The sequence below is a fragment of the Lissotriton vulgaris genome, chromosome 7 (assembly GCF_964263255.1).
Source record: "Lissotriton vulgaris chromosome 7, aLisVul1.2, whole genome shotgun sequence".
Classification (NCBI taxonomy): Eukaryota; Metazoa; Chordata; class Amphibia; order Caudata; family Salamandridae; genus Lissotriton; species Lissotriton vulgaris.
In genome coordinates this window covers 1,200,620,091-1,200,640,114 of record NC_141695.1, presented here as the reverse complement: position 1 = coordinate 1,200,640,114, position 20,024 = coordinate 1,200,620,091, and the positions used below count along the sequence as shown (strand labels likewise).

General features: G+C 46.8%; 1 protein-coding gene across 1 annotated transcript in view; it reads right to left on the bottom strand.

The window, feature by feature from the left end:
• The window catches only part of PKMYT1 (protein kinase, membrane associated tyrosine/threonine 1), a 387,797-nt gene that overhangs the window by 37,083 nt on the left and 330,690 nt on the right, over positions 1 to 20,024 (bottom strand). The window contains exon 7 of the mRNA XM_086931706.1: positions 7,334 to 7,432. Within this exon, the coding sequence (XP_086787832.1) occupies positions 7,334 to 7,432 (99 nt within the window). The remainder of the gene's footprint in view (positions 1 to 7,333; positions 7,433 to 20,024) is intronic.

Below are 20,024 nucleotides of genomic sequence, written 5' to 3'. Positions count from 1 at the left end.
GCCCCGGCGGCATCTCGTCATCGGAGTCTGAGTAGTCCTCTACGGTGACGATCTCTAGGTCCGAGTCCGGCGCCTCTTGTGGTTCTTGGTCGTCATCGAAGATGATGTCCGGGTCTGGTGCCTGTCGCTGCATTTCTTGCCTGGCTGCACGTCGGTTCCGATTAGTTTTCTTGGATCGAAACTGTGCACAGGCTGGACAGCTTTCCTATTTATGGTCTGGGGAAAGGCACTTGTTGCATACGGAGTTCTTATCAGTATGTGGGAACTTGGCGTGGCATTGCGGGCACCTTTTAAAACGGGCTTCTTTCCATCGACGGTCGGCTCACGTGACGTCAAAAAGGCCCAACGGCCCGCGTCGACAACCGCTGGAAGATGGAAGGCTGGATCGAGTAGAGAGGTACCTATCGAGAACAATACAGTCGAATCGAAGGCCTTTTGGCCTTTAGAAAAGTTTTGTTTTCGCTTCCGAAGTTGGAGTATAGGAGTTTGCATCCAAACCCAATGGCGGAAAAAAACAATCTGAGGATGGAGAGGATGCCCATGCGCACTGTAGTCCAAGGGAGGAGTCACCTATCTCGTGATACTTCGAAAACTCTTCCAAGACAACAAGTGCAATCATCCGGACCCAACACTAGGCGGCGATCTATGCACAAGATATGAATTCAGCAGCCCACATGCCTCGAACAGAGATATATGTTGTCTATTTTGTAGGTATGCTGCAATGGCAGCAAGGTGCAGTCTGATAGACGTGTACGCTAAATTATATTTTTGAAGGTGTAATAGGTATCCTATGATGTGTTTAATAGACACATATAAAGGATTGATGCGGTTGTTTTGACAGTATATTACAAACCGTTTCCACTTAGCTGCATAACATGCTCTAGTGGTGGGATGTCTAGCTTCTTTAATGACGTTCATACAGTCTGAAGGGAGGGTAAGGTAACCAAACTTTGACTTCAGGAGCCAGATCGCTAGGTTGAGCTGAGCTGGGTCCGGGTGTCTGATCTCTCCATGGTTCTGCGTTAATAAGCGTGGAGATAAGCATAGTTTTTGGTGTGGTACCACAAAGTTGCAGCAGCGTGGTGTACCATGGTTGTCTGGCCCAAGTTGAAGCAACAAATGAGTCTTAGGGAATGTTGCTGTAGTTTGCGTACCACTAACGGAAGTAGTGGGAGAGGTGGAAAAGCGTACGCAAATTTTCCAGACCAGTTCATCCATATCGCATTGCCTTTGGACAGCGGGTGTAGATATCTGGCGGCAAAGCTTGGGCATTTTGCGTTTTCGTGGGTAGCGAAGAGGTCTATCTGAGGTTGTCCCCCCAGTTGAAAGAATGGTTGAAAAACTTTTGGATGAAGTTCCCATTCGTGGATCTGCTGTGTGTCGACTTAGCAGATCTGCTATGGTGTTTTGTACTCCTGGAACATGTTGGGCTAAGAGAAAGATCTTTAGTGGTATAGGCCATCTCCATACCTGCTGCGCTAACAGCGAGCTGTATAGAGTGTGTTCTCCCTTGTTTGTTTATGTAGTACATGGTTGTCATATTGTCTGTGCGGACTAAGACAGCTTTGCCTGATACTTGCTTTTGGAATTTTTTTAGGGCTAGAAATACAGCTAGTAACTCCAGGTGGTTCATGTGGAGTGACTTTTGTTGTGGTGTCCACCTGCCTTGCATGGTGTGATGCAGTAGGTGAGCTCCCCGGCCGGAGAGCGATGTGTCCGTTGTTATGAGTATTTGAGGAACTGGCTCTTTTGAAAGGTTTTTGGTGCTCCACCATTGCAGAGAGCGATGAGTCAGACTGTCTACCAACACTAGGTCTGTTAATTGACCATGAGCCTGGTTCCATTGGCGTGTTAAGCACTCTTGAAGTGGACGCATTTATAGTCTTGCGTGAGGTACCATGAATATGCAAGATGCCATCATTCCTATGAGCTGCATAAACACTCGAGCTGGAAGAGAGTGTTGCGGTTTGAATTTTGAATTCTGGCTGGAGAGGGATAGTCTAGTGCTAATTCTGTGTTTATTGTGGCATCAAGATATTGTTGTACATGGGACGGTTGCAGATGGGACTTGGTGAGATTTACTGTGAATCCCAAGTCGTGGAGTAGTTGAATTGTGGCGTGAGTGTGTTGTACACTCTTGCTGTATGAGCTGGCTTTTATGAGCCAGTCGTCTAAATAAGGGAAGATGTGAATATGCTGTCTTCTTAGGTGTGCTGCTACTACCGCTATGCATTTGGTAAACACCCTTGGTGCTGTTGTGACTCCGAATGGGAGTACTTTGAATTGGTAGTACAAATCTGAGATATTTTCTGTGCGCTGTGTGGATAGGAATGTGGAAGTAGGCGTCCTTGAGATCTATAGTGGCAAGGAAGTCGTTTTGTAAAAGGAGTGAAAGGACCTGCTGGAGTGTGACCATATGAAAGTGTCTGATTGTATGTACAGGTTTAGGGGTCTGAGGTCTAGAATAGGCCTCAGAGATGCGTCGTCCTTTGGAATTAAAAAATACAGGGAGTATACTCCTTTATTTTGCTGATGCAGTGGAACTATTTCTATTGCATTTTTCTGCAGGAGGGATATTACCTCCTTGTCTGAGCAGTATCAAATGTTCTTGTGACATTGGACGCTGTTTGGGTGGCATGATTGGTGGGTAGATGTTAGTTCGAGACAGTAACCTGACTGAATTATTTGTTGCACCCACCTGTCAGATGTGATGTTTTTCCAGGCTGGCAGGTATTTTTGTAGCCTTCCCCCGACAGAAGTGGAATGTGGCGGGGAGCGTGAGGGAAGTCATTGGGCAGGGGTGGAGGCAGAGCGGGAGTTGTGGTTTTTACCTCTGCCTTTATTGTTGTTACCTCTGTAACTGCCTCTTTAGTAGCCCCTACTATAGGTGGATTGTGTGGGGGCTTTATAAGATGTAGAGGGTGTGTCTGAAGAGTATCCCCTGGTGGCGCCCCTGTAAGATGAGCGGCAAAATGAGCTGCAAAATGAGCGTCTGGGTGTCTGCGACTGCAAGGCTCCCATAGATTTGGCTGTATCGGTATTCTTTTTCAGCTTTTCAAGGGATACGTCCACATTCGGTCCGAATAAGTGTCGCTCATCAAAGGGATGGTTAAGTATGGCACTTTGGACTTCAGGTTTGAACCCTGAAATGCGTAGCCATGCGTGTCTAAGCAACAGAACATTGGTATTAATTGCTCTGGAGGCAGTGTCTGCTGCATCTAGTGCACAACGAATAGAGGTGTTTGTGATATTTTTACCCTCCTGTAGAAGCTCATTTGCCCAGTTTTTATACTTATCGGGGAGGTGCTGCATTAATGATTCTAATTCATAGTAATGTGCCTTGTCGTATCTTGCCAATAATGCCCGTGTATTGGCAATACGCCACATGTTTGCTACCTGTGTCGTAGTTCTTTTACCAGATGCGTCAAGGAGCTTAGACTCTTTATCTGGTGGGGGAGCTTCACCTGATGTTTCTGAATTTGCTCTTTTGCATGCATTAGAGACCACAAGAGAGTCTAATGGTGCTGGGCCTTTTAAATATATGCTGGATCTGAAGGGGTAGCTTTATATTTTCTCTCTATTCGTGGGCTGAGGACCCGAGTTCTAACTGGGTCTTTGAAGACTTCTGGAGCATGCTTAACTTACTTAAGCTTGGGTAAAATTGACGCGGACCTTTGTGTATTGTCAAAGGTATCCACTGGGAAGTCTTCTTCTACAGGATCAGTATGCAGGTCAACCCCATAGTATTGTGCAGCCCTATGTACTAGTTGATTAAATCCCACAGTGTCTTCTGGTGGGGAAGGCCTAGAGGGATATATGTCGTCTTGAGGGACGTTAGGGACGTCTGGAGTGTTATAATCATTCAAAGGGTCAGGTGAGCCTGGAGGAATGGACTGATCTGGTGGCTCACTATCTGCACCACCCCCTGTGTCATCAGAGCTATCATCCTTGTTGTCATCATCTACTATGGGAGAAGGTGTAGGGGAGTGCTGTGTTAGGGGAGGAGGAGTGATGGTATATGTGGAGGAGGAGAGAGAGAGGAGGAGGAGGAGGAGGAGGAGGAGGAGGAGAAGGAATCCTTAGAGTAGAGGTAGCAATGTCCTTCTTTGGATGAGGAGCAGGTGTAGGCGTGTCCAGTGGTAGTTTTTTTTTTTTTAACTAAGAGTTAGTCGACCAGTGTTTGGATCCTTACCCAGAATCTTTTGTGCAGGGTCTGGATGAAATAAGTCCTCTGCGGGAGGTAGATCCTTTGGTGCGGAGGGCTTTTTTTACAACTAGCTGTGAGCATCTTTTGGCTTCGAAGCTTGTTGTTTGGCAGTGTCTTTAGCCGGGGAAGTATGTGCCTTTTTCGTCTCTAATGATTTTTTCGGTTCTGAGGATTTTTTCGGCTCCGATGGGTTTTTCGGATCCAATGGGTTTTTGCTTGGGTCCGAGTGTGGTTTCGGTGTCGAGGAGCTAACACTAGGCTTCGGCGCCGATTGTTTCGATGCCGTCGTGGAGGCAGACAATGGTATCTTTTTCGGTGCGGGTAGATTTGCCCCGGCACCGTGGGCAGGCTGACTCGGGCCCGAGTCGCCTGAAGGCTTAGTGGGTTTCTTAGCCGAGCTCGAAGGCAGGGCATTGGAAGCAGTGTCTCGGTGTGCACCCAAGGGCGAGGGTGTGACCGAAGCCTTTTTTAAATGTGTTGACGAAGGATCGGGGTCGACGTTCTTACTTACGACCCTCTGTGCCGGAGTGATGTCCTCAACTTCAGAATCTTCAACCTCGGATGTGCTGTCGACGCCATGTTGTTCTGGGATGCCGACGCCCTCTTGGAAGATGTCGTCTGGAATCGGAGCTGATGAACGAGCCATTGTACTCCGAGCTCTTCGGTCCCGGACCGTCTTCTTGGAGCGGAAAGAGGCACAAGCGGAACAGTCTCTGGCCTCGTGCTCCGGTGAGAGGCTAAGGTTACACACCTCATGTAGATCGGTGTGGGGAAACTTCGACCCACATTGAGGACAGTTCTTAAATTGCATCCTTTCCATGAGCTGGAAGTTGAGGCCTGGGTAGGCCAGAAGGCCTTAGTCGACGACCGGAATCAAAGACTTCAGAGTTGAAGAGTAGCGTCGACTGGAAAACACGTTCGAAACAATACCGTCGAAGCTGGTGAGGATTGCGCGCTGAAAAAAATTGGTTCCAACACGGAGCGCTGGAAACACATCTGAACCCGGTGTCGGAAAAAAAAACAATCTGGGGATGGAGACGATGCCCATGCGCAGTATGATCCAAAGGAGGAGTCACCTATCCTGAGACTTCCAAAGACTTTCTAGAACAAAAACAAACTGCAAACATCCGGGCCCAACACTAGGTGGCCATCTATGTACAGTTTGTAATATGCAGCTCATATGCCTCGAACACAATCTTTCTTTGGGGCAGCAACATCAGTATTGAACTCGCTACCTCCCAACCTCAGAACACTGACCCCGCTATCAGCCTTTGGCAAGTAGCTCAAGGCTCATTTTCTTAGAAAATTCATGGAAATATAGGTTTTTGAATCTGATTAAATATATGTGGTGTCAACATTTTGATTAATACCCTCCATCTTAAATTCTCAGTCTAATTCCTTCACCGTTTCCATGTACTGTAAGTTTTACCCTGATGAAATATGAGTTCTTTAATTTTCTGATTAATCCTTAATCCCATCTCGATGTAACACTTGTATTGTAAACCTCTGTTGTAATGTAAATGGGGGAATATTCTCTACAACAGGTTAGGTTATTATAAATCCTCACTAATACTCTATTATGTGTGTATACTGATTTGGGAGGGGTATTCAAATGGGGTGAACTCCTCATAATTCCAGCGTGTTCTCTGGCAGGTCGGTAGTTCTCTAAAAGCCGCTCCTACAAAGAAGTATAGCCCCCAGGGAGGGTGTGAGATACCAGTTTGGTTTTTCTTTTCCCACAAAGGAACAGATATATCTAACTCTAGAGGCTATGGAAATCTAACCGGGTGAACCTCGGAAAAAGCAAGGGTACGCAACAGATGGAGTTACAAATGCCAGGAAGAAACTCCTCACATCACAGAAGGCTGTAGGCTCGAATGCTTTGTCCACTAATCTGGCTAGAACCAGGGTAAGAGCTTAAATCACAGGGAACTGCTCGAACTGAGAAAAGAGATACTAGGAGAATAGCCTTCAGGTTCAAAACATTTATTTGCAAGGACAGTTCTGGTCTGTGTTATCTGTATTTGAGTTTAGACCTTAAATCCATTCCTGTATCACCAAATGATAGGACAAGAAGTGACCCAAAACGTCAGGCAACTAAAACAATTTTTCAGGGAAAAAAAGCAAAGTCACCTGCTCAAAATACTACACAGATTAAAACTGCACCTAGGTTTGCTCTGCAGGGCCGAGATGAAAGAGCTAAGGGATGGGAATGGGAGTGAATGGTCAGGATGAGGACTGGGAGTGAATGGAGCCAACCATTATTATGCTTCCAAGCACAGGTCTGTTGCACAAGGTGCTAGGCACATGCTACAGTAATGTCAGAGGACTGAACATCCCATGAGATGGCCTGAATGGGTTAGGATGTAAAAATATAGACAATACCTGATTAAGCGAATTCTTTGAGCAAATAACCTAGGCTTTTTGCAGGTGAGCTCCCTTCCTAAAAATGTCATTTTGATTTTATATGTTATTTTTCAAAGCATATGGAAAGATGGTTACCTGTGTACCAAAATAAAGTAAACAAACAAACAAGAGGACAAATGGGCAATCTGAACCGTACACATGTGTAGCTACAATTACAGTCACCGAACAGGAATTCATTCTGAAGCAGCTCCTTTGAAACAAGGTTTGACAGATCAAAGGGATCTTAAAATCCAAGCATTCGCCAGATGAATCAAGACTAGCGGTCTGTCTGCTGAATTCACTAGCATTCCTTGTAAGAAGAGGTGCTATTTGTAGTAACAGCAATGAATGAAAGGGCAACAGAGAAGAGATTTCACTGAATAAAAGACCCATATGTTTTTTGTATTAAAGGAACTCACTCCAAACCCATCACCTTCACTTCATATTCACAGGTCAGACACCCTATATTAAAAGAGATCCAGCACTTGCTGGTGGCAGAGATCACTGCAGGTTTGCCAATTTTCCAAGTAAGGGCCAGGAGCCAGATGTATGAATATGTTTTAACCATTCGTGTCTATGTGGAAATACAATGATATAGAAATACCAGAGAAATTACAATGGTATATATGGGCAATTGACATTTGGTGGAGCACTGAACAGAATGACAAGTCTCAATTTCCCGCCATTGTTTCTTTCTCCCAACTTGATGCATCCACTTACCTCCTCCTGCCTGCACTTGCTAATTCTGGTGAAATGTTCCGAGGGGTGGAGGTACTTCCCATGGAAGGACGTTTGTTGTTTTCTGGAGAGTGCGGATTGCTGAGGAGGAAAGAAGAGAAGATAATGCAAATGTATATATTGGATAGCATTTGCATGAAAAATAGCAATTCCTGTGAATAAAACTCAATTTTAATTTCAAAATGCTTTATTCGGTATATAAAAATATAACCATATAGCAGACAAAATAAAATTATACATTGTAGTACATGAAGGGAGTACAATTTACTATAATGATTTAAGCCTTCCAAAATCTGTACGGGGACATTAGGTTATTCTCCACAAACAAGTAAATTTAAAAAACATTATAAAAGAGTGTGCAAAATTCGCAATATAATAATTCATACCAACCTAGGATTAATTATTTATACTAGTTCCTAAAAACACAAATATAAAATTCATAAGTATAAAATATAATTTCTACAATAGTCCCAGTACAGAAAGTGCAATATTAAAGTGACCTGTGCTAATAACAGTATATAGGCTCATTTCTCTTACTATACAGTTATAATGGAGTCGAGTAACTCAATCATAATAATCGGCCTGGTCGCCCCCACGCTCCTCTTGTCTCCTGCTCCTGCCTTACCTGCCTCCTGCTGATGTGCCGGCCTGCCTGCCTGCTCGCCTACGCCGTCAGCCTCGCCAACAAGCGCCCCAGCCGCCACAGGGCCGCCCGCCAAGCCCGCACTCGTTTTTCCCGCCGCTGCCTGCCTGCGGCCCCGCCCCCCCGCCAGCCGATAGGCTCCCACGCTCCCGCCTCCCAGCGGACCCTCCCTCCCGGCTCCCTTCTTATGATGCCCCCAGAGCGACCGCGCAGCGTACGCGCACAGCGGGAGCGCCGAAGGTGCGCCAAAGGTAAGCCCGTCTGCGCCTGGACCGCGCCCAGTGCCAGGACCCCTGGCTCCCGCAGACACCAGCCCACCCGCCGGACCTACGACGCCACCGAACTCTACGCACTCAACGCCGGTCGAATCCCGGGCTGCTATCGAGCCAACCCGAGACGCACCCACGGACCCTTCTGCTGCCACTCCTGCAAGTTCACCTGCAACCGGACCTGCACTACACCAGCACCGACCCAGCCGAGCACCAGCAGCAACCACCTCAAGTGCATCCTGCTCAACACCCGCTCCATCCACAGACACGCCGTCGAGCTCTGGAACCTGCTCGACAACACAGCCCCAGACGTCGCCTTCCTCACGGAAACCTGGATGAACGCCTCCTCAGCGCCAGACATCGCCATCGCCATCCCGGACGGCTACAAGATCATCCGGAGGGACCGCGTCAACCAGACAGGAGGAGGCATCGCCATCATCCACAGGAACTCCATCCGCATCACGACCAACACCGACGACACCCTCGCACCCGCCGAACACCTGCACTTCCAGATCCACACCGACCCCAAGACCACCCTCAGAGGCACCCTCATCTACAGGCCCCCGGGACCACGCACACAATTCAGCGAAGACATCGCCGACTTCATCAGCCCGCACGCCCTCCCCTCCGCTGACTACATCCTCCTCGGGACCTCAACTTCCACCTGGAGAACAACAACGACCGCAACACCACCACCCTACTGGACAACCTCGGTCTCAAGCAGCTGGTGACCACCCCCACCCACTACGCCGGACACACTCTCGACCCCGTGTTCTCATCCAGCAAGGACATCGCCTTCAGCCACGCCACCGGACTCCACTGGACAGACCACAGCTGCGTTCACTTCAGCTTCAGAAGGACCACGATCCACCACCACCAGCAACAGGTTGCACGCAGAAGCTGGAACAAGATCACAGCCGACCAGCTCGCGACGTCCCTGAGCATGAACCCTCCCACCAGCGCAACGAACCCAAGCCAGGCGGCCACCAACCTCGCGAAGTGGATCAGCAACTGCGCAGACGACCTCACCCCTCTGAAGACCCCGCCTAGCAGACCCGGCAGCAAGAAAGCCCCATGGTTCACCGACGAACTCAAGAGCTCCAAGAAGAACTGCCGAGCCCTCGAGAAAGCCTGGCGCAGAGACCCAACACCGAACAACATGACTGCCCTCAAGCTCGCCACCCGAAAACACCACCAACTGATCCACGCCACCAAGAAGACTGCATTCAAGGAACGACTGGACAACAACGCCCACAACAGCAAGGAACTCTTCAACATCATTAAAGAGCTCTCCAACCCCAACTCCGGAAACAACGACATCACCCCTTCACAAGACCTCTGCAACTCTCGCCTCCTACTTCCACAACAAGATCGCGGACATACACAACAGCTTCAGCACTCAACCGACGCACGCCACGACTGAACCACCGCCCCCCCACCACCACCCTCTGCGCCTGGACCCCGATCAGCACCGAAGACACCATCCGCACGATGAACTCCATCCACTCCGGATCTCCGACCGACCCCTGCCCTCACCACGTCTTCAACAAGGCCGACGCTGTCATCGCACCCCACCTGCGGGACATCAACACCTCCTTCGACACCGCTACCTTCCCGGAGAGCTGGAAGCACGCCGAACTCAGCGCTCTACTAAAGAAGCCATCAGCCGACCTCAAGAACTACCGCCCCATCTCGCTGCTCCAGTTTCCTGCAAAAGTCATCGAGAAGACCGTCAACAAGCAGCTGGCCGCCTTCCTCGAGACGAACGGATCCCTCGACCTCTCGCAGTCTGGCTTCCGGGCCAACCACAGCACCGAGACCGCCCTGATCGCAGCCACCGATGACATCCGAGCCCTGCTCGACAGCGTAGAAACAGCGGCCCTCATCCTCCTAGACCTCTCCGCGGCCTTCGACACTGTCTGCCACCGTACCCTCCGCCTCAGCAACGTCAGAATCCAGGAGAAGGCACTGGAATGGATCATCTCGTTCCTTGCCGGAAGGACACAGAGAGTCCGCCTCCCCCCGTTCAGATCAGAAGCCACCGAAGTCATCTGCGGCGTTCCTCAAGGCTCCTCACTCAACCCAACCCTCTTCAACGTCTACATGAGCCCCCTCGCAGGCATCGTACGCCAACAAAACCTCAACATCATCTCCTACGCCGACGACACCCAGCTGATCCTCTCCCTCACCAACGACCCCGCCAGCGCCAGAGCCAACCTACACGAAGGGATGACAGACGTAGCCAAGTGGATGATGAACAGCCGCCTGAAACTGAACTCGGACAAGACGGAAGTCCTCATCCTGGGATCTTCACCCTCCGCCTGGGACGACTCCTGGTGGCCCCCCGCCCTGGGCAGCGCACCCAAACCAACAGACCACGCACGCAACCTGGGCTTCATCCTGGACTCCTCCCTCTCCATGACCAGACAAGTCAACGCCGTCTCCTCGTCGTGCTTCAACATCCTGCGCATGCTACGTAAGATCTTCCGGTGGATCCCCACCAAGACCAGGAAGACGGTCACCCAGGCCCTCGTCACCAGCCGTCTGGACTACGGCAACTCCCTCTACGCTGGAACCACCGCCAAACTCCAGAAGAGACTCCAGCGGATTCAGAACGCCTCAGCACGACTCATCCTGGACATCCCCCATCGCAGCCACATCTCCAGACACCTGAGAGATCTGCACTGGCTCCCGGTCAACAAGAGAATCACCTTCCGTCTCCTCACCCACGCACACAAAGCCCTACACAACCAAGGCCCAGGATACCTCAACAGCCGCCTCAACTTCTACGCTCCCACACGCCAACTTCGATCGACCGGCCACGCCCTCGCCGCCGTCCCCCGCATCCGAAGAGCCACCACAGGAGGAAGGTCCTTCTCCTACCTGGCCGCCAAGACTTGGAACTCCCTCCCGACCCACCTCCGCCTGACCCAGGACCACCTTGCCTTCAGGAAGCAACTCAAGACCTGGCTGTTCGAGCAGTAGCGGACCCCCCCCTCCCCTAGCGCCTTGAGACCCTCTGGGTGAGTAGTGCGCTATATAAATGCTTTGATTGATTGATTGATAATTGTTTTCCTTATCAATACACATTTTAAAATATATGTGGCTACATAAAAACAAATATCCGTACTATTCAGTTCAAACATTATCCGCAGTGCATCTTTAGTTCTTTTATTATATTTTAAAAAGATGGGCTTTAAATACTTTTTCCTTAAAAAAATATAAAATTTGCAAAAAAGCATGAAATGGCAACAACTCTGTTTGGATATCCCATCACATGGACAAGGTAAGATACTATTCCGTCCGGTATAAGGAAAGGACACAAGATGGTGCACGGTGCCTAATCTTAACCGTGTCAATACAAAGCGGTGGGAGCTTCTTGTAACAGCTGTCAAATATTGCTGAAAACCTTTAACGTTATATTCCTGATAAAAAGCAAATGTGCGTGGATTTGCATATTCAACAGCCCTGACCTTCCCTACATGTTCTAAAAAGGATTCCTTCAACTCTTTTTTTGAGATGGGAACACCCTGTTCCATATCTAAAAAAGGGTCCAAATCAAAAACTAACTTGTACCAGAACCGGATGTGCCTGAGCAAAGGTATGCGCATACAATGTTCCAGTTTTAGGCAATCCTTAATTACACCATGTGTGAATTTAGGTTTGGGTTTGGACCATATGGACCGCCATAAGGTCAGTGGGCACAGGGCAGCTAGATCCCAGATATAGTGTAAGCCTACTTCCCTATGAGTAAGCTCAATAGAAGCAGATGCGGGGGTACACAGTTGTTGAATCAACCTACAGCTATGTGTGTGATGTCCCCACACACCTGCTCCATATAGGGCGGATGGCAAGCACCTCATATTATAAATATGGATCATCTTTTATTCTGCGGTTCCCCAGTTTTGCGGCGAATCTGAAAACGCTATTGGTATTCCTAACCATTTTTAACTGGACACTCCTGTTCACTGGTCCATCCCCAGTCACCAGAAAATGTAATACCAAGATAACAAAATTTCTTAACGGTTTCTAACCTTACCTTTTCTAGAAAAAAGGTCCTGTTTTGTTTAGTCTTCTTCCCACATGTCATTGTAAAAGTTCTTTAATGATTAACACTTTCCGTTTGGCTATGAATGTCTGGAATTTGTCAATGAGGTGTTGAAGGCCATTTTGGGTGCGTGATAGAAGAACCGCATTGTCTGCGTATAGCAGAATTGTGAAGGCTTACCATCAATTAGAGGTGCATCCACAGCGGTCGTTCTGAGTGTTGAATCTATCCGATTAATAAATAAAGGAAAAAAACGTGGTGCTAAAACGCAACCTTGCCTAATGCCTCTATGGACTTTAAAATACGGCGTGCACTCACCGGCAATGCCGAAGCGCACCTTACATGTCAATCTTTCATACAGTTTGGCCAGGAAATATATGACCTCTTTTGGTGCACCCATTTCTAATAAGACAGGCCATAAAAGTGAGTGTTCAACCAAATCAAAAGCAGAACTTAAATCAGCAAAACATAAAAAAAGGTTTCCTTCCTTAACTGTTGTAAATTTGTTAATAAGGTTAAGGTTTATGCATTGCTCCATCGTTCCAATTCCCCTCCTGAATCCATACTGTACTGGTGATAAAATAGATTCCTCCTCCGCCCATGTTTCTAATATATCTAAGAGGACTCTACTTAGCACTTTAATTGATGAGTCCAGAAGGGAGATGGGACGATAGTTGCATGCCTCGGACCTTGAACCCTTTTTAAAAAGGGGTACAATAATTGATTGGCCCCAAGTCTGTGGAAGGTCAAATTCAATTGCAACATTAAAAAAAGGTGTTAGGATGGGTGCCCATAGGTCCATCTCGTGTTTATATAGGTCTACCCGCACACCTTCCGGCCCAGGGGCCTTGCCACCGTTACTCTTCTCAAGTCCTGTCTGAACCTCATCCAGTCTAATGGATAACGGGATAGTCGGCCATTTACCATAAGTATCTATTTCGCAGTCTAAAGACAGCCCATCTGAGTTAAAAACCTTAGAAAAATGCTCTATCCATGCATTGCAGTTAACATTGGAAGATATTACGGGTATGTTGTCATTCTTTAAGAAAGGGCAGTTAATGGTCTCCACAGAAGTTTACTATTTTTTTGCGATTGCAGCCATATCTAAGTTATACCATGCCTCATCTTGCAGCTGTTTTGTCCGTACCTCTAGCGTAGCTTTGTATATGTGCCGCTTTTCCCTGATGTGATTCACATCTCTTGGTTTTATTGCCAGAGCAAGTTTTACTAAGGACAGGGCTTGTGTACAATCTTTGTTGAACCAACCAATTTGTTTAGCCCTGTGTTTACGACTCTTTCCAGTCAATAATCCCTCTATTATTGTATTTATCTTGTTAATCATAGATCGCACAGTTTCTGGGCTAATCTCATCTCTTAAACAGTAAATTATTTCTGCTCCACATTTAGCATTAACAACCGCTAGGAGCTTATTGGGATTCATTTTGGCCCACTTAATTCTTGGTCCATTCGGTCTTACGGCCGTAATATCCTGGGTCGGTTTACTATAAACTTGGGTTTTACAGCCCCAACCTAATAATGTCAAAATAATACTATTATGATCACTCACTGCTTGCTAACCTATCCACAAATCACAATAGGCCGTGCCACAGGAAACTAATATGTGGTCAATATTGGAGTTAAAGTCCCTGCCTTTAAAGGTTGGGCAGCTAATATTGCCCCTTTTTTTAGCAATCCAATAATTCTAGATCTAATTTAGCAGCTAAGCTGTTCAGCGCCAGTCCATATGTATTGTGTTGGAAGTGGTTATATGTAATATTGCCTCTATCATCATAAGTGATGCCACAGTTCCCCTTCTGGGCATCTTTGCAAACTTGTAAGTTAAAATCTCCTGCCCAGAGGATAACCGGGGAATCTTTGTGTTCTGCAAAAATTTCATCTATTGCTCTGCCTATATCTTGTACCACAGATCCTCTGCTAGCATCAAAGATGTTATTATAAAAGTTGACAATGACTAAATCATTGGCTTTATGATGCTCCAGGCATATTAGTGCATAAGGCCCAACCTCAAGACATTTTCCTGGTTTAAGTTCTGTAAGCCCTGTGGATATCAGGGTCAGCAGACCACCCTTAGCCCTACCTGCAACAGAATTTACAGCATTTATACAAAAGGACGTATAACCTTCGACATTAATTTGATCTCTATACCATGTCTATTGGAGACATATTATATTGTGCCCTTGTGCAATGAAGAAATTCCAAAAAGGGGTATAAAGTTTACCATTTATGCCCGCTATATTCCAGGTAGTGATATTCAATCCAGCTCTCATGCCATGCATTATTTGGTGTGAGGGTGATGGAGTTAAATTAATGGGTTGAATAATATGAGTTACTGGCATGTTATTATATTGTGTCAAAATTTCAGCCTCTAGAGTATCATTTGTGGCCATCCCACATTGTTTACTGCCCAGTTTGTTAGAGGGGTTTGCATTCCAAACTGTATCTTTTATGATATTCTTCCCTTTTTTATTATTTCCTCCAAGGCGTCCAAGTATGGCGTATCCAACTCCTGCCCAGCCTCCTGACCGTCCTCCTCACCATCTCTGGCCCTATCCAAAACCTTCGGAACATGATCTACTGTGTCCACCTCTAAAGGGACACCGAGCGTCATACCCATTCCAACCATTTCGTCACCTACCGATATACCAGCCACAAAAGAGTCCCGTTTCTCATCAGATATGTTTCTATTCTCATCACTGCCTATCACCTGAGGCTCAATAGTATCGCCCATGGGATATAGCAGTCAGTCTACCCCCTCAAAGTCTGTTAAAGGCTCAAATCGATTTGATAGGGGAAGATGGTACACCACCCTGTCAAAAGGACTTACACCACATGGTCTCCTTCTGTATGCATAGTGCGGGGGAAATGATGGGCCACATTTTGCGCATGGGTAAAAGTAGTTTAAATCTAGTGTTTGTATATCTCCCTCTCTCCCAAACCTTGGTTCCCTGCGAATGAAGTCAACTACCCAGGGATCTTTGAAATTCACAATAACGCAGTCACCTTCTAGGTCCTTAACACTACTCCCCACCCAACTCACCCTCCTAACGTTTAATATCTCTGTATTAGTGAAGGGGGGGGGGGAGGGGGGGAGCGTTCTATTCTTATTAAGCCAGAAAGTGACTTTATTTTTCAGTTCCCTGTGTGTTTCAACTTACTCTGTTCTAATCCCCCGGACTCCCACCAAGATGATCGTATAGGGTACTGCTTCGGGGGGAAGATTTATACAAGGAGTCGTTGGGGAATACACTTATGACCTGTGGGAACCTGCCCATTAGACTGACTTTCTACAGTTTGTGCACGCGAATCAAGTTGCTTTCTAGCCGTCGCGCCTGTCCCCAAAGCCTTGACCCCAGCAGACCTTGATGTATAACTCTACTGGGCATTTTTCTACAACGATTTGGGAAGGCTGGAAGACTGGATTTGCAGTGGTATTTATATGCATCGCCCCGTTGTTACTACTAGAGCCAGTGACTTGTGGAACAGGGGCAGATGGAGAAGCATTAGGATTTTTCAAAATTTTTGTTATGCTATCCAGTGAGCTCATATCAGTAACTAGTTTTTCTAAATGGTCCAGTTTAGAGTTAATCATTTTTGTTCTTTCGATTAACGGCAACATCAATGATTTAACTAACATTTCTATTTTCTCTAGGAGCCCCTCATTGGTGCTACATTGGGTGACTGGTTGAGGTGTGTGTCATGGCCATAGGTGGACAAGGGGACTGCACAGACTGCTGGGGTGCCTGATGTAACTTGGGTTTTTTCGAAGTTTTGTCTGCAGCACCCTTCCGTGAACTACCCCCGCTTTCTTTTTCCTGGTAAGCCAGCGATTTTCGTATTTATACATGCTTGTGGCACAGGGTTAGCAGGTTGCGGTGACAGTAGTGGTATAAATGGTGAGAGGGGTGGTGAGACACTATCCCACGAGGTACTAGAAGCCAATCTAATTGGTGTTGAACTTAAAAAGGAACAGGCCACGATTTTATCTGTCTCCCCCTGCGTAAGACTAGGTTTTGGGCTCAAGATGACTAATGAATCTTTACGTTTGGGACGTTCAGGGGTAGCAGCTGACCCAATTTTACCCAATGAGGAGCGTTTCTCTGTTAGGTCTATTGACAAACGTTTCTCAACAAGGGCTATCTCTTTAGCCCGTGTGATGAATTGATCAATAGTACCTGTAACCACCCCCCCCCCCCCCCGATGTAGATATTGTGACTTGACGGCCCTTCCTAGGACGTTGTGCCATAATGCCGCAATTCCAACAGCTGGTAACACAAATGAATATACAGAAAGGTACGATAATTATAATATTTACAATAATAAGCAGGACCCAACTCGAAGGGGGGGTGGCCCTGCCCGGCCTCGGTCGTCCTCGGACGGACGGCCCGCCCTCTGCCCCGGCTAGTCCCGCGCGCGTCCCGCAACAACGGTAAATCCCCGCAGTTTTAAAGCGTCTCCGGGCGCATTTAGAGGTGTGGTGTTGTTGAGGGCACCTGGGGATTGCAGTTCCAAGCCTCCCCCTCTCGGCTGCTGCGCCCGATGTCCTGTGGCGCCAGCAGCGGGGAGAAGCGAAATCAGGGCAAAAGCGGCAAGCGGGAAAAGACGGGGACACAAAGCAACGCACACTGGTTATCAGTTAGAGCAAACTCAAATTGAAGGGCCCACACATTCAAAAGCTGTTAACAGTAAAACTAAACCCAAGCAACAAACTTACCTGAGCAAAATACTCCAACAGTTCGAAAAGCAAGGAATATCACTTTAGTTTTGCATAAATTAAAACATGAAAGTACTTGTCAAGGCCAGGAGGCTGCTGCCTAGAGATCGATATTGGCTAACAAGCTAAGGATAAAAAGTTGAAGTCTGTTAATTTCTTTCCTTGCAGATTTTTCAGTTTCGTAGGTTTCATCCACCCAGGTGGAGGTCATCAACATCCACTCAAACAAGATCGATCTTGGTGTAGCATCTGATGGAAATAGGATTAAGGCCTTCGGTGCATGTGTCACTATGGCGAGTAGTTTTACCTAGCCTGATCCACCTATTCCGGACACGTGGGTATCCACTTTTGAAAGAGGGGTGCCTCAGTGCTTAATCTGTACAAAAATAAGTACCAGGGCTCTCAACAAGACCCCACTGCAACATGCACCACGCATTGCCCCTGCCATGCTGTGAATGATAGTTAACACCACAACTACTAACCATCTCACACCTGCAAGTGTGACAATTCCGACTATTCCAAGATCCCAAAGCAATACGAATGGCGTGATAGGCAGGTCATAGTCAGTTTAATGTATATTGAATCAATAATTGACTTGTTGTGGTCATCTCAGACAGCGCCACCATATGGCAGACTGTCACAAGCACTGGAGTTGACAATTCAGTGTCGAGCACCGGAAAACACTGGCTCAAATTAAGCACTGGCCGGTGGACTACACAAACATAGCAATAAGGCAATACAGACTTGGCTTCAGGTTAAACATGGCTTCAGTGATGCCACCACAAATACTGCATAAACTCAGAACTATGACTAGAAGGGGGAGCATTAGAGAAGAAACTGTCAGGTTGAGCCTAAGTTATATTATTTAATACAGAAACTAAAGAAGAAAAAACCAAAAAAACGTTTTTCAAAATAAGGGGAAAGCTTTTAGGAAACCGAAATCACCTGGTAAATCAAGGGATTCCTGGCTACACCAAAAACGGCTAAATAGATAAAAAAAAAAAAAAAAAAAAAGGTAAGAGGCCTTATTCGCAGAAGGACCAGCCTTAAAAGTAGGGAACACTGGTAGCCAGTGCGACAGGTCGTGCTGGGTTGGCAGGCAATACTACTATGGAATTGTGTGCAACTCTTTTGCCATCTGAAGAAGGAACAGCACATACCCCAAAGCCACATGAGATTCTCAACAAGGGACTAGCGACCTTAAGAAGCTTAAGCCTGCCCACAAGGATGTAAAAAGTTATCCAGATAGAAATCGAGAAACATTCTTCTAAGGAAGTAGGGTTACTCAAGGGGTAACCACTTCTGGGAGTTTGTGTATCGTTTTTCTTCAGGAATAGTATGGACAGTGGCCGGTCATTTCTTCCATTTAAATTCATCCTGAAGCACATAATCTAAAGTAGGGATGGGCTTTGCAGACTTACTGGGATTCTCCTTAAAATAGAGAAGGCACTTTCAACAAAAGTCCACTTTGGGGAGTGTTTGGTCTCCTAGGTGGCCCACAAAATCCCACCATGCTTCATTGACTAGTTCAGCTTCTTCATGATCTTCAGGCCCATGAACCTTGGCTTACTCGATCTGCTGTTTCTCGTTATACTCTTCCTAGTTGGTATCTTGAGGCAAGGGTAGAAAAGGCCATCAACCGTACTTGCAGATACAGAAGAGTAAAGTTGTCTTGAGTACTCATCCAATGTTACTGCTTTAAGAGGCATTTTTCTGTCACATATTAATGACCTATGCAGCACCTGCCACCAGCAAAAAGAACATTTCATACTCTGAAGTACTCAAGCACAGTTGATTAGCGTCTTAATGTCACTAATCCTCAGCAGAAGTAATCACAATTAAGAAAGCAACTTTGAGAGGAAGAAAGCATAAGTAATCAGCTATCCATCAGTTCAAAGGGGGATCGCTCGTGTTGTACAAAACGTATTTAGGAGATACATTGTTGTTCGAATGCCGTTAGAAGGCTCTTCGCCTAAAGATGTCACAACAAATATTAGTCCAAACCGACATCAAACAAAGGAGGACTTTAGAATGCCTTTTGTTGGTGACAGCCGAGCAGGATTTAAATGGAAAGCTGTATTTTTAATCTATTCATTAGAAGGCTCCTTAAATTGATGAATAACTAGCAATTGAATCATTTACTGGACAGAGGAAGAGAATGGCGAACTATTTTTCGGCAATCGTGAAACAAAGTGCTTACCCTTTGGTGCCCAACAAAAACATGCTGCTGGCTCCCTCACACCCGTGATGTTCATGCAGTGTCAAGAGAGGTTTAAGTATGAAAACTATGAAGCTTCAGGAATCAAGCCACCAAGTTCCACAACTTGAGTGACTAACTTCTCCCTTGTCTTGTAAATGGGTGCAGCTTCGGCAGCAGCTTGTGTGGAGTATGAGATAAAGGAATCAGATGGGGTTACTAGGGGTTGTTCGGCCATGTTATTGCAATCGCTAAGAGTGTTGTGTGGTACAGTGCAGATTTTGGGCCATATGTGGGGGGGGGGGGGGGGGGGGGGGGGGGGGGGGACGCAGAAAACGAATCTTGAGTTTGTTCCCTATCTGTCAGATACGCTACTAGATGCTGAAGGCATACAAATCTGTTAGAGGAAAACCTCGCGCTCTGACATTTTTTTCAGTATTGCCTGATTTAGTTGCCACCAATAATTAGTACCCACCGTCCTGCACAAAGCATCTGTGATTTATCATGAAATCCTCCAGCACATGTTGAGTTACTGACTGCAACTTGTTTTGGTCTCTCAGGAATAGAAAGACTTATCACATTTTGAGAGGGGTAATGAGTTTGTCCCTCATTAAAAGCTGAAGTAAAACCATTGGCGACTGTCAGTATCTTCACCACATAGCATGGGATGTGTATCTGCACAGCAAGACCAACCATCTGCAGGTTGAGGAGACTGCTTTGCTGCAAGGCAATCATGAGGGGCAATGTCCCTTGACAGTCAATTAACCAATGTGCATACCACAAC